General features: G+C 38.9%; 1 protein-coding gene across 1 annotated transcript; it reads right to left on the bottom strand.

The window, feature by feature from the left end:
* Positions 1-5,347: 5,347 nt before the first annotated feature.
* LOC120725233 (prolyl endopeptidase) lies at positions 5,348-15,780 on the bottom strand. The gene is made up of 14 exons (XM_040017999.1): positions 15,547-15,780; positions 15,147-15,221; positions 13,679-13,812; positions 13,432-13,562; positions 12,948-13,157; positions 11,222-11,343; positions 11,003-11,108; positions 10,687-10,878; positions 10,368-10,565; positions 9,973-10,076; positions 8,530-8,761; positions 8,004-8,135; positions 7,745-7,901; positions 5,348-6,415 (listed from the first exon to the last, which is right to left on the bottom strand). The coding sequence occupies exons 1-14, from the start codon at positions 15,682-15,684 to the stop codon at positions 6,121-6,123; spliced, it is 2,226 nt and encodes a 741-aa protein (XP_039873933.1). The 5' UTR covers positions 15,685-15,780; the 3' UTR covers positions 5,348-6,120.

The following is a 15,780-nucleotide window of genomic DNA, read 5'->3' as shown; positions in this document are numbered from 1 at the left end:
TAAGGCCTGCAATAATTTCAGGTGTAGAATTGAGAAGCTGTGTCTTGGGTTTGTTTTATTTGGCTTATTGATAAGATTTGCATAGATATATTTAATAAAACAAATGTAATGTTTTTAATGGATTAGGCTTGTTTTATTTATTGTTCTTGTTGCTTTATTTTCTCAGTTAATAGCTCTAATCAGTGGAAAGAAATGTGTGCATCCAAGCTGCAAACTATAGGATCTTAAGAGCATTTTGTTTTCTTTTTTAAATAAAGAGAGATTTTTTTTTTCATTTAATTTGGGGTTTAGTGAAAACCAAATGGAAGTCACATACCAGTACATATTCTGTTTAAATGTATCTTTTATAAGCCATCTTTTAAAACCTGTTCAAATGTTAATTCATCTGTATTGCTCTTTATTTTTAAGCCTGCAAGGAAAGATCAGTGCAGTGGCTCATTTAGATCTTCAGTTGTCTTAGATGAACTATATATGTATGAGCACATGCAGATTTCTGAGTTGTTTGAATACCAACTTTCTGTGCAGACTTTGAACTCCCTCTCCCCAGCTAACCTCACCCAACCCCCACTCTTCACCAAGTAGGCTCCCAGAGGAAACTTGCATTTTACCCTGCATTGCTGTCAATGCAGTTCAAAGGGTTCATTGAGTCCCTCTCTCTTTTCTCTTTTTCTTTTTTTGTGAGGAGGGGGTTGTTTTTTGTCGTTTACCTCATGCATTCCAGCTACCAATCCTTCACTTTTCTCTATCGTTTACAAGGATGGATAAACAGTGTTGGCAGAGCGGGGTCATCTCCCCTCAGGGTTATTTTTAGGACCTGAAGACTATATGCTTATGGAGTGTTTTAAGAGAAGAAGAAAAAACACGCCAAGAAATGACTTTTTTTTTTCTAATTTTTTCATCTAGTTTCAAATTCGAAGCACAGCTCACTTTAATTTCCATCCCTGGATGTTGGTGACTCTCTGCAGACAAAGAAGAATTGATATTTTTTTTTCTCATCCATTCATCGAATATTTTCCTCGGTTTTCTTCACAGATTTCGTTAACAAATATTTAGACTCAACGAAAAAAAATATTCACACAGCACAGAAAAGCACACGCGTATTGTGTGGTTCATACTTGACCACAGGGGCAACTCAAAAACTTTCCCTTCGTTTTTCATGCTTCAGTTCGTAAAATACGATTTTTTAAAAACCCCGTTCCATTTAAATTAGGATTGGATATTTGTTCACTGGAGGCATTTTAGGGCGACTTTCAATTTGTTACACTTCCAACAGCCATATTTTTTTTTCTTTTACCTTTTGGTCTCAGGAGATGAATTTCCCGTTTACTTCTGAGGGAGGAAGAGAAAGAAAAGCGACGAAAGTAAACTTTATGGGCGGTAAATCACATAGTGGTAGTCTAACCATCCGGCCAAGGCTCCTGCACCGAGAGTAAACAGGGTGAAAATATCTGAATGAAATATCAGTGACGTCAGAGAGAGCGAGAGGAGAGGGGGGAGGTTAGAGAAGAAGCGCTTGTACCGCCGGTGCGCCAAAAACTGCGCACAATGGGGCCACGCATCTATATCGCATTCTTCCAATTTATTTTTGGATTATTTTGTCGTGTTGTTCTGCGGGGCTTCAGCGGGTCAGTATGACTGTTTTTTCTTGCTCCTGGATTCACTGAACCTTCTGAAGTTTTAGTCAAACAAATGGAGAAGCTGAGCATCCACCCACAATGTAATCGATAGATCTGCTAAACCAACGCTAATACTCCTTAAATATCATAATATAAAGCTTAAAGTGGTTAACAGAGATCCTGTGATGATGGATCTTGTTTGCTTAATTGCTGTTTTCCGGTTTCCCCCGTGTATTGAGGAAAGTTCCCTTTAAAGACTTCCAGTTGTAGTTATACAAATAACTGTATAATGCGTAATTTCCCTTAAAACAAAACGATAAGCAATCTTTTGGGTGCATTTGTGCGCATCTTTAGCGTCAAATCGGTTTTGATTACGTTTGATTAAAGAACCGATCCATCAAGTCTTCACGGTGGGTAACGTCGGTCATTTCAGGTCAGGGAATGGTAGGGGGGGGGGGGGGGTCAGCACATAGGTGAGCCAGTCTCAATCAAGGCTTTTCTTGAGGAGGGTGGATTTAAGCTGGAGGAAATAGGGGAAAATGTTGGTAAAATTCAGCGCACTCACCTGTAAAAGAGGTAGAGGAGGAAGTGGACATGCTCCCTTTTTTCTCTCCCTCTCTCGCCGTGAATGAATGAGATGGCACAGGCAGACCAAGCGTTTCTCCCGGTGTTCCTTTGATAGAGCAAATGTAGGGTGAAGTAGAGATCAGCCTGCTGGACATCAGGTCTCCCGACGCTCTAGTTTGAGTTACATGTTTCAACTGACTTTAACCTGCATGGCGCATGAAGCCAAGTGACCGTCTGGAATCAAAGAGATTTTCCATGGATGAATATTTTATAGTGACTCTGTAACATAAGCTGCAGCAGCGTGAGAGACAGACTGATTTGTTTTAAACTGAACCAACGGATTCCTTTGAGGCTGTGGCACAGATCCGAAAAAAACATCCTCTGAACTGCTCCAAAGGTGATTTTTCTCTCTCTCTCTCACACTTCATTTCCCAACTTCTCACAAAAGGTTGCTCAAGCTCAAAGGCACTGACGGCTCAATCTCATATATACCCTCCACAAGCCAGGTCTAAAAATTGAATTAGTGCTAGCATTTTAGCTGCAAATGTGGGGTTTCCCCATAAACAAGTCTTCCAGTAGAAAAGATGCAGATGCGTCGTTGGTATGCGAGATCTTCTGAGCTTTATCACTGCTCTTCTAACCATGCGGCATCTATGACCTCCCCCCAACATGCTCCCAACCATCCCCACCTCTCTCCCTCTCTTTCTCTTGTTGATGAAGATCCTACTTAACATCCCCCACCCAGCCCGTTTAAAAGACCTACCCACCACTCAGTAAGCTCAAATTAATTTTCCTTACAAGATTACCATAAATATTCACTCCAATCACCCGTGAAGCGATCATACAGAAGACACCCCCAAAATTTTTATTAGCCTACTATAATGTATCCTCTCCTTCAGGAACCCCAAACTTTCCTCACTGATCTGATGTCTGCTGTTGACTCTTACAGCTTCATATCCTTGTTGAATAGCGCAGCTTGGCTGGTTCCAGATCAGCGACTGGTAACTGAGAAGTGGGGGGTGGGATTGAATAAATAGCGCCATCCATCGGTTTGATAAAGGCAGTCAACTTCACTGTTATTAATGTACCTCACACTGAGAGAGAGACCTAATGATAGATAGATAGATAGATAGATAGATAGATAGATAGATAGATAGATAGATAGATAGATAGATAGATACAAAAAGCTACATTCACAACTATTAAATTATTACATGTGGTTATAAGCATTAACGCTTATAACCACAGGTGTGTGTTCATCGGGCGCGTTATAATGTCTTCGAATGTGTCAGCCAATCAGAAATGAGGATCTTTTTCACCGCTTTCACTAGACATAAGTTGATAAGATTATTGCCACATGTGATGGTTATTTCCACCTAAAGCCAACTTATAATAGGATGTTTTAACATAATATTATAATGTAGGTCATGCATGGGCTAATCCTATAAACCACTTTCTTTGTGTGTGATGACCCGCCAGCTTCAGCACAGACAAGTGAAACAGTGAGGGTGTTTTTTTCTTTTGTGAAGTTTACCACTAGGATCAGTTCACTGACACACCAGTCTACATGTAGGCAGGCAGCAGGATTTCACGGGGTTTTATGCGCCATCTGGTGGTCCAGTATCCTCTGATTTCCCACGCGGGTGTATGTGGACGCGTGCGCATTCAATCTAAATTGGCTGGGAGGTGATTAAAAGGGGGGGTGGCAAACCTTAGATGAGGCATTGAGTGCTGACAAAGTTATTTGTAACGACTGGGATTTATTTATTTTTAACATTTTTGATATTTTTGATAAGTTTGGTCAACTAGCTCGTTTGATTCTATTGCGCAGGGCCTATATCTGGCTCTGGTTGTTATTCAGTCAATGTAGCTGTTCATTCTTCCAGTTATTTAACCTAAAGTTAAATAGGTTAAATAGAAATGCAGAGGCACTAGCCGATCTTTGTCACCCAAAGTTGTTGGGGAGCTGGAACAGATGTTAAAGTATTAAGACAGGCAGTATAATTTGGTTTTAAGTAAAGCGAGTCAGTGTTGTGTCAGAAAACATTCTCAAAACTTAAAAGAAAAATTGAATCTTCTTGGCGTCAGATTTCACGACTGTTTTAGTTTCATAACATGACGAGTAATTTGGTTTTGCTGGAACACTGAGCACGTTTCATTCAATTACATTCAAAATGATCTGAATCTGAAACCATGAGTTTTTTCACGTCCATCTTTAATGTTTATTGGGTGTTTTAAATAATAGAAATGAAACATATAAACTGTCATTTTTTCTGTCTTCAGATTTATGTTTATCTAATTTATGTTTATCTGAAACTGACATCTTTGCAAAGCATTTGAATTTGTCTAATTTTTTTTAACTTCACTTCTAATAGACGTTTTTCTAATTTGATATCAGTTTATTTGAATGTTGTGAAAAATGTAATGTAATGGTGCACACCAGTTTGAATTTAGATAAAAGAAATTTGGAAATTTGTGCATGTTTTCATACTAACTCATATGCATTTAAACATTTAAAAAATAAAAATATAACCCATAAATGATGAAAGAGTCATCATGAAGCTCAACTTCTTGCTATTTTGTAATGTATTGTTCATTAAAGGCGCGGTCACAGAATGGAGTGTTTGAGATGATTACAAAAGTTTCAGGTGTGACTGATTATGCTTATGAAAACCAAAAGTGCGACATCGGAGAGGTTTTTGAACATGAAACATGTACGTTTATTAATCCTCATGGCTCCCTCTGTGAGACCACCCTCATTTTGTGCTTGCTGCTATACCCGTTGTTCACTTTCAGCGTGACTGCCCCCTGGTGGAAGACCACACATGAACTCAAGATTAGATCTAGACGCCCTGACTTGCTCTTTGTCTGTGAAAGGGAACAACAGACCGATTCATATCCCAGCTTATTATTTCATTATATTTTTTAATAGAAAGCAAAATATTTCTGTCTTTGTCCAAGATTATCTCAAATAAAAGATTTTTTTTACTCACTGCCTTCATTTGTTTCACTCAAACTTGCCACTTTGGATCGGAGAATTATTCCTCAATTTGGACAATCAAATTTCATATTTTTATCCTGAGCTGTTACCCTAGTGTAATTTTATTTACTACATGAAGGTGCATAGCTGTTAACATACACAAATAATAAAAGATCCCGATGAGTCACTGTTGAAAAAGTTATTTATTGTATTTGTGGCATTGTGTTTTGTTCCCTTTGAAAAGGAAAACAATCAGCACAAGTCAAGAGGTAGAAATCATCAGTCTGAAATTAATGTAAGGACTGACATTTACTTACACACACACACACACACACACACACACACACACACACACACACACACACACACACACACACACACTTTCCCATGGAAACAACCGATTTTTTTTTGCATTTGTTTTCATTTCATCCACCAGCAGTACCATCATCCGTGTAATACTGTCACTAACATTTGTATGTACTGATTTCATCTGACATCAAACAGACTCCTGCGCACAATCCAGAAATAAATTACACACACACATCACGTTGCAGCACCCAAAGGGAGCAGGAACAATCTTGAAATGAACTTTTTGCTATTTTCACCTCATGACTTTAACGGCTGATTGGCTGATTACTGCATCATCCTTGAAAAGAGCCCCCTGTGACTACACAAAACAAACAACACATTAGGTGTGAGAGATGCATGTTGGCTTATATTTGTGTGCAGAGCAGAGCCTGATGACTCTGTGATCTAATCTGCTCACACAGGGGGAGGGACAAAAACAGATCAGCACAAAAAAAAAAAAAAAAAAAAAGGTAGCAGTGCTATAAACAATGTGTCAACATCTGGTATTAACGGTATTCTGGTATTAACGGTATTCTAAATATGGTTTGACCAAAGGATTAAAAAAAGAAAAAAAGAGAAACCCCACACACTTTAAAAGGTAGATGCAGGTTATTTGACCCAAGAGATGTTGAGACAGCGAGCGATGAAGGCGTAAGTGTCAGCCACCTCCTGAATGACTTTGCTGGTGGGCTTTCCAGCACCGTGGCCTGACTTTGTGTCCACAAGGATGAAAAGGGGATTTGTCTGCTTGGGGCTGCGACCTACAATGTGCTGCAGAGTGGCGATGTACTTGAGGGAATGCAGAGGCACTACCCGGTCATCGTGGTCGCCTGTCAGCAAAAGCACAGCGGGGTACTGGACCCCATTGCCTTCTGGTACACGGATGTTATGAAGTGGGGAGTATCTGCAAGAGAGGACCAGTGGGATCTTTGTTAGGACTGCAACCGTTTAAATATTAAGTAAACAGCAGAATCCCTCTATAAAAATGTCAGAGCAATGATAATGTTGGAGTACAAAATGTATTTTGTTTAACCTTAAAATATTCACACTGCTATCCTACATCACAAACGAAACAGTCGGGTAATTTTGTTTGTTCTGAATTTCTTTGTGAGCTTCAGTTCTCAAATCAAGACACAAGGATAACTCCTGGAATTAGATATTTCATTAAAATACAGTACTATGCCAGAGTCTTGAGCCAATCCTTATTTCTTTAAATTTTGCAAAGAAAATTACCGCACAGATTTTCAGTTATTTATTAAAATGGGCAAACAAACACAAGGGAATACAGTATACAAGCTAAAAGCTGAGACTGTAGAATTCTAATAAGCATGAAAGTCGATATTTGGTATGACCACCCTTATTCCTCAACACAGCCTGAACTCTCTTAGGAAAGATTTCTTGTCATGTTTAGGTAGTCCTCGGGATCCTCCAAAGATCTTCTTTGGATGTTGGGTACCCTTTGATCTGTTCTCTGTCAAGATGATCGCACACTGCTTCAGTAATGCTAAAGTCTGGGTTCTGGGGAGACCCATCCATGACTGACAGTGTTTCATGGTGTATTTTTATTTTTCTATTTGTGTATGCTTTTACTGCATTAACTGTGTGTTGAGGATCACTGTAATGCTAAAAAAAAATGAAGCTGCTGTCAACCAGATGCTTTCCAAACTGTATTGCCTGGTGGATTAAAATCTGACAGTGTTTTCCAAATTCATAATTCCTTAAAATTTGACAAGATCACCAACACCACTGGCTGAGATGTAGCCCAAAACCACTACATCTCAGCCTCTGTATATATTCATCACACCATAAAGACCTGTTACCACTGATCTTCAATCCAGTCTTTGTGTAATTTGGCATAACTCAGCCTCCTCCCTGTTTCTCTTCCTTAGCAATGGCTTCTTGACAACTGGACTTCTTAAATCCCCATTCCTTAAGGAAATGACCTTCAGACACTTTATCTGCTGCAGACAGGGTTTTAGGCCTGGAACTTTTTCTTTTGTCCTCCACTTGTCCAGTTTCAATTCTTTAAAGGACATGCTGCACACCATGCTGAAATATGCCAGGTTTTCAGCTAATAGCTACTTGGGACTGGGAACACATTTTTTTATGTCCATGTAGCCAATGTAATCAGTGAAGCTTAGATTAAAATGTATAAAGAAAGGCAGATGATGTAAATGCAGCCTACAGTATATAATTCACATTAAAATCTACACTGTGGTCAGAGAGCACCTACTTGATCAGCCATTCAAACTGCTCTTTGTCTTCTGAACAGCCAAAGTCTGTGGTCCAGGCGTGCCCGATTGTGAACTTGTGGAACTTCAGCATGTCCATGACGCCCACCTGAGCTACTGCACATCCAAACAGCTCAGGCCGCTCGTTTACACAGGCCGCTGAGACAGGACACCAAGGATTCAGAAACATCATCATCTATATCCATTTGCTGCGATTATATTGTTTTAGTGTATCTTGTTCTTTAGTGGAAGCATACATACCTACAAGCAGGCCACCATTGGAGCCTCCATTTATAGTCAGTTTGGAGGGAGAAGTGTATCCCTCCTTGATTAGATATTCAGCTGCACACTGGAAGTCTGTGAAGCAGTTCTGTTTATTTGCCAGCATGCCAGCTGGAAAAAAAGAATACAAAGTATGTAAATGAGGACTTTGCGCTGGTAATATTTAAAAGATTCCCTCCAGGCACGTTTGAAAAGATCTAAAATTATTCTGCTTTGAATAATAATGTGTGTCTGATATGTTTTTTTTATGCTTGTCAGGTTAGAAATTCTTAAAAACAACATTTATGCCTCCTCAGCCACAGAAAACTCCAGAATCTATCAATATGCAAATATATTCATTTCAAACTTTTAACTAAAGATGTCATTATTGAAAGACAAGACACAATCTACTGTATGTGCTACAAACACACACAAACACAGGCGTTTTCTAACAGGGCAAACTGGACATGCCCTTGCGATTGAGCTCTGTAGTCATGTTTATAATTATGTGTCAAAGGCTCCTCACCTTTGTGCCAGGTCTCCCCATATTCTCCTCCTCCTCTGATGTTGGCGACAGCTAAAACTCCTCCCAGATGTCTGACAAAGATGAGTCTGGACACGCTGTAGCTTGGCGTGATGGAGATGTTAAAGCCCCCGTAGCCATATAAAAAACCTGGATGGGAGCCGTCCATTTTGATGCCCTTCTTGTGAACAATGAACATGGGTATCTGAGTGCCATCCTTTGAGGGAAAAAAGATCTGAGACAACAAGAGAGAAAAAAAAAAAAAAAGATTGTCAGGGAAACAAAAGGAGATGGGAAGTGAATTACGAAAAGGTAAAGAACAGTAAAGCTTACATCACCAGTCTATCCTTGTTTCTGAGTCAGAAGACAAGAGAAGACAGGAGCTCTTTTAAAATCCTGTCTGCAGCGTGAACATTTTACACTTACAGAGCTATTTTCGAGGCCGCTGTTTTCAGCAGAAGTATATAAATATATCTAACTCTGGGACACTATATGTACAGAGGAAGTAAAAAGAATTTGAAACATGGTCTGGCCAAGGCTAGACTATCTAAAGGACAATTTACTGCAAGTTTCTCAGGAATCTGAACCACTTAAATATAAAATCAGCTATGTCAGGTCATCCATTCCTGGCCCATAATCATTTCCCAGGGACACTGACAACATCTATCATAACATAAAAGCTTCAAATCTTATGACTAATTGCAAAATTTCTTTCTCTGTCATTTCTCTCCACAGGTGACCAGCTTCCAACTCCATCTGGCAATCAATCTTTTTTTTTTTTAATAAATCAGAATTAATGGCTGTTACTTTGGCTACATTTAAAGAGAAAGGGCTCATGTCTCCTATGACGGCCGAGCAATCCTTCCCGTTATACTTCAGTCAGAAAAAGTTGCTTATTTGCCACAACAAGGTGAACTGACATGTGACAGTTACTACTGTGAACACACCCATACTGACTTGGTTTATAGCCTCATGTTTAGAAACATACAACATCTAAAAATCACAAAATTAAACTAAGAAACAAATATCTGATGATTTGACTATTAGGGTACAGTTCTAGTTAAAAAAAAAAAAAACTACTTTGAAAGCTCAGTTTGAGTGCTGCTTACGTTAATAAATGCTACCAATACCTGATTTAGCCCACCTTTTCTACAACAACCCTAAGCCGATAGTTTGCCCTCAGTTTGCCGTTTTCGAGCCAGACAATTGATAAAACCCTTCATTTTGTTTGTCAGGGTTCAAACTGGCCTGTACACCACCGTTTTATGTCTGTCATTTTGGATAAATGCTGGGTCAGTACTTTAAAAACTAGGTTAAAGTTGGGCATTTATGCATAATTAACTGTTGAGATATCTTTTAATAAATGTGTTTACCGCAGCCTATTTTTAAAGAGAAATGAAACACACCTATTTAAACACTGGTAATCCCAGTCTAGGCTCTAGTTACCTGTGTGGTCTGGTAGTCGGAGGGGTTGAAGCCTTTGACAGTGACCTCTCTGAAGATATGGGGCTGCAGGGGCTCCTTGGTTAGGTCACAGTGGTAAATGATGGCTAGATGAAAAGAAAGTAAAAGTTTCATTTTCTTTACTATTTTGAAATCACTTCACAATCAGTGAATTCTTAAAGACAGTACAAATTTACTTAATGAAATAATACGTGGAACTTAGAAATGAGAACAAAATTGCATTACTTGTTGTTTCTTATTTATACAAACTTAACATAAAGGTTGACTTATTTCACTTAAACAACAATATTTGCACAGGTAGAAATTGCGAGACAAAGGCATCTGATAAACAAAGTAGCTTTTTTTGATTAAAAATAATAACTTTTGCATTATAGTACCTGGAGATAGGAAAGAAGTGAAATAATAGAAGATTTCAGAGTCTCGCTTTCGTCCTGTGAACCCTACTATGGATCCAACATCAAGAGGGAAGGTCCTCAGCTCCTCTCCTGAGCTCAGACGATACATTTTCAACACATTCTTCACATCATGGAGGAAGCACACGAACAAATAGCTGGAGTATGTACAGGTGGCAAACACTGCAAGGAAGACATGGCAAAAGAATGAATGACATTGAAATGTACCTTTAATGACAGGGCTAAACTGCTAACGCTTCATATTTTATAGGGAAAAGGTCATGCACGTGTTGCAGAACCTCACCAATGACATCCTTCTCATGTTGAGGCAGGAGCTCCTTCCAGCTGCTCTGCTCCGGAGAGGCAAAGTCGATGTTGATTAGTCTGTAACGAGGGGCGTCTAAGTTGGTCTTGAAGGTGAACAATGTGCCCTCGTTCGTCACGTATTCGTACTCGGCGTCAAAGTTGTCGATTAATTTTACCCATGGCAAAAGTCCTGAGCAAACAAGGATTTCAGTTCTAAAATCAAACTGTTAAGCGAGTAAGACTACAAGAAGAACAATATTTGTCTTAAAGTACCAAAATACTTTGAGAAATGAAGAGAAACAAGTACAGAATACCTGTAATACCCTGAGGAGTGGTCTTGAGGTCACAATACCACAGTCTGTTGACAGGATCACAACCTTCTCTGATAGACAGCAGCACGTAGTGCCCATCTTCTGATACCTACAGTACATCTGCAATCATTAAACTGCACCTGAATGCCAACTAAAACATGCATTCTGTCCAAGTTTGATGACATGACAGTAGAGGGGGAAAAAAAACAACTTCACACATACTTCTGCTCCACTCATCCATTTGGGGTGATCAGGAAACTCTGCACATAGGACGTCCTCAGACTGTGGAGTCCCCAGAACATGATAGTATAACTTCTGATGCAGGTTAGTGGAGGTCTCAGTGCCTGAAAGCAAAAAACAAAATCGAATACAAAAAGACGAAGAGTGTTACGAGTGGGTGCAAAATTTATAATACTAGATAACAAAAGGTTTCAAAACAATAAACAGAAAATAACAAATATTGACAAATGACAAACATTTCGCCTTATGACATTAAATACATTGTCCATTTACAGTGGCTCAAAAGTAATTGGACATACAAACGTAACTTTACATGGATGAAAACCATTTACAATCTTTGACTGTCTAAAACCGGCAAACATCACCAAATGCTGTGGTTCACCTCCCTGGAGATGCTCTGCCAGGCCTTCATTTGGTGCTTGTTTGTGAGTCTTTCTGCATTTGTGCACTTTGCTCTATTGGAATGACAACAGCTTACTGACTTGACCACTGAAGAACATCCAATTTCTTTGCCTTGAGTAACTCTTTGGTTGCTTTTGCAGTATGCTTTGGGATAATATTCATTTGCACTGTTTAAGCACTGTCCTATGAGTTTTGTAGCATTTGGCTGAAACTGAGCGAGTATAAACCTGTACACTTCACAACTCATACTGCTATTTCTTTCAACACTTACATCATTAATAAAGACCAGTGATCCATTTCCACTGACATTATAAGTCATGTCTGACTGGTAACGTGGCACGCTTCTCCATACTTTTCTCTTGTCATCATCTGGTAAAAAGTTCAAATTTGTTTGTTTTTTTATTTCCTTCCCAGAACAATGCAGATTCTTTTAGATGATTTCTGGTAACATCTAATCTGGTCTTCCTGTTCTTGACTGTAATGACCAGTTTTCACTTTATAGCAAAGTGCAAACTGCTGCATTTCCTGCTGTACCTTGACAATTTGTCGTGTTCTTGTCGTGTTAGTGTAAACAAACTTTTCTAAACCATGAAAATAATTTTGTCATCATCCAACTTTGTTGTCTAAAGCTCCCGGATCTCTTTATTTTTGGTTTTTAGTTTTTTAGTCTAATGATGACAGTGAAAAGCTGTTACAAATGTTACAAAAAAAATCAGCACTTTGACTCATTTGTCATGAAATAACAATGGAACAGGCCTCACCTGGCCATTGAAATGCTTGTCAGTCAGTTACCAATTTCAGTCTATGAAAACGGAGGTCTGTGTATGAAAATGTCTGTAATTCCTCAACAGCTAACATATGTTTTTTTATTCTTAATTCAAGGTTGTTGTTTTTTTTTTTAAATTATAATAATACATTAATGCTGTCTTTGATCAAGTTTTATTTTCCACTCACGTTTGAGCAGACATTGCTGCTGCATGCAGTTTAACAGTCTATGTAGACTGCATTTGGAGATATATACACATTTGAAACCGCTAGCAATTATCTAATGACAATTTAGCTTTTCATTAGCTTTTTTAAATGGGAACTGGCCAGTGCACAGAAAAGTGAGTCCTTAAGCAGATATCCATTAATCCATTTTCTTCTGTCCTGGCAGAGAGCCCTGTCCCATGAGGCTAGGTAGGCAGACTGAGTTCCAAGAATGTCAATTATCTTATAAGTATTTCATATTTTGAGGGTAATCTACTGCAGCTAAATGAAGGTTTAGTATTTGAGAATGTTTGAATCCTGTCCAACACAGTCTTACCATCACTTTTGCCCTCCTGGTCAGGATACGAGTTGTAAAAAAGCCCCTTCCCATCGTGGGTCCAGGACATGCAACTAAACTTGACTCGCTCCAGGCGGTCCTCTAAAGGCACGGCGCCCTCAACGCGCAGAAAGCGGATCTCCACCCAGTCAGACCCACTGGCACTAGTGCCATATGCCAAGTACTCTCCATCCTCGGAGAATGCATAGCCTTGAAGAAATCAGAGAAACATAAATAGAATGTTATTTAGGAAACTTAACAAAATTTAGACATCAGAGAGGACACTACATTTGTAGAGATTTTTATTCAAAACTGAGTAAAAACTACCACATGAAGCAACTATTACTTGAAAGGCAATTTTGAACTAAATGTATTACTAAAATTACTAAAATTAAAAAGAGCACACGATCCAGAAATGCAGGCAACATATTTTTTCATATCAGTAAAATGGGTACTTTGCTTTTATAATAGCCACGGCTGATACCTCGCAGAGCAACTGTCCCATCCTCAGAAAATGTGTTTGGATCTAAGAAGACTGTGGGCTCGGCATCTAGGTTCTCTTGCACATACATCACACTCTGGTTCTGGAGGCCCGTGTTGTAAAAGTGAAAGTACCTAAAAAACAAAGAGGAAAGCTACTGGAATGTCACATAATCACTCTGTCATCTAACACTAAAGCTGAAATCCAACATCAAAAATATTATTATGGAATCACTTGCAGCAAGCTTTACCTGCTTCCTCTCTTGAAGGGACAGCTATACTTGGGATAGTCATACAGCTCAGTCATACGCTCTTTGAACAGCTCTCGCACCTCACAGTGCTCTAAAAATGGCAAAGTGAGCTTGTTCTGGGCACTGACAAAGGCCTAATGGAAGAAAGCATAATACAACCATGCTTTACATTTTACCATTATCATTTCAACAGACTGCCCAAAAGAGCAAATAATTATTTAGCAGATATCTTTGCTGTGGAAAAAGTATCCACCTCTTCCTGAGTTCTTTTTTTGGCATATTTGTCATGATTAAATTGTTTTAGATCAAACTTTAATATCAACGATAACCTGAATAAATACAAAATACAGTTTTTAAATAAAGATCTTATTTTTTCCAAGGGAAAAAAGCTATCCAAACCTCCAAACAAGCTAGGTTTTGTAGATCATACTAATTAGAGAAGATAATTTTGTTAAACATTTGCATATTTTTCATTTCTCATGTCTCATGATCTATTGAACTGAAGGAGTCTGTTAATTTAGGTTAAGTTTAAAATATACCAAGAGACACTAACAACATACAGACCCAACAACTACTGATTCTTTGTGCATGAAAATAGAACAAAACAACTATGAGTAATGAGTAAGGGATTAGAAAGTAGTCTTGCAAGGCCAAGTTGCCATATCCGCCTGACCCGAAAACCCCCCCGAAACTGACCCTAACCCCAATTCCACAACTGCCACAGGTAAGCAGGGATCAGGCGATCGGCATCCTAACTCCTACGGAGAAAAATATGATTTACAAATGTGTACAGTAATTTGTGTGTAACATTTGAGGACTCACAGATGCGTGTTCCAATCCACATACAAATCGATTTGACCACACATAAAACTATTTTACAAACACGTACATCCAAACCTGAATAAATAGTGATTATTTATGCACAATTTATTAAGTTCAGCTTCACGAGTTGGACATAACTGAATAACATCCCTCTCACTCACAAAACCTTTAACGCCGGTGCACCAATTTTCTGATATGCACAGATTACAGTGCATGCTAACGTGTCCTCAAAACGTACACGTACATGATTGTACACAATTTTTAATCTTAGTTTATGCTTTTTAAGCAAGTGTCTCTCCACAGAAATCCATAATGAATATGGAAGAACTGAAATATATAAATGAAAATCCAATATTGTTGTTCTATAATGCCTCTGATAGGCTAAGCATTTTATATGTACTGGGGTTATACTAATATTAAAAGGTGCTTCATCTGAAACACGTAAGTATGACAAATATGCAAAAAAAAGAAAGAAAGAAATCAAAAGATGCTACGCTTTAAATGCGCCTGTGACTTTTAATACCAACACTTAACTATCAAATCACATGCCCACATTTCTTAATTATAAAACGCGACACAACAACTAAATATGGCAGTAAAAAAATACAAAATTCGCTGGTGATTTGAGTGGTAACGGGGAGTTTACCTGTGTCTTTTCACTGTCAGGGTCCTCCAGCCAGCTGTAAGGGTCAGGCACTTTGCAGCCATGATAGTCATCCACCTGAGACCAGCCACAGAGGAATGATTAAAAGGTGAAGTAGCTAAGCAAAACAGAGTTGAGCAATCGGGGTTATAAACCCAGAGTGTTTAGTAAAGTTAATCACGTAGCATCTTGAAAGGCTAAAATTGGACTTGTAGTTAAGTTATGGCTATCTCTGAAATGCATGCATTTTTGTCAACATAGCCAATCTCGGTTTACCAGTGATGGCTAAGCTAACTAGCATGCTAACAAAGCGAACGCTCTTTTCAATGAATGAAAGCGCGTGATGATTAAGCATCCCGGCTTATTAGCACGCTAGGCTAGTTAGCAACCCACATTTACTTACAACTGACTCGTCGCGGTAAGCCTGGGGATACTGAAAGGACATTTTGGACGTCAGTTTTCGGGAATTTCGTAACCAAAAAAGCTGCCGCAGAGATTGGAAAGGTGCTTTTGAAATGACTCTCGCGGCCCTGTAAAACATAAACTTAAACCGCAGAAGCTTTTGTGTGGAAAAGATACCGCTGCTTGTACACAGCCAACAAGCGCTTTCATGAGAATTCACTGACTGTCAACCAAT

The sequence above is a fragment of the Simochromis diagramma genome, unplaced genomic scaffold, assembly GCF_900408965.1.
Source record: "Simochromis diagramma unplaced genomic scaffold, fSimDia1.1 OVJJ01000802.1, whole genome shotgun sequence".
NCBI classification, from domain to species: Eukaryota; Metazoa; Chordata; class Actinopteri; order Cichliformes; family Cichlidae; genus Simochromis; species Simochromis diagramma.
The sequence above is the reverse complement of the archived record's forward strand: the minus strand, read 5'-3'. Positions and strand labels throughout refer to the sequence as shown.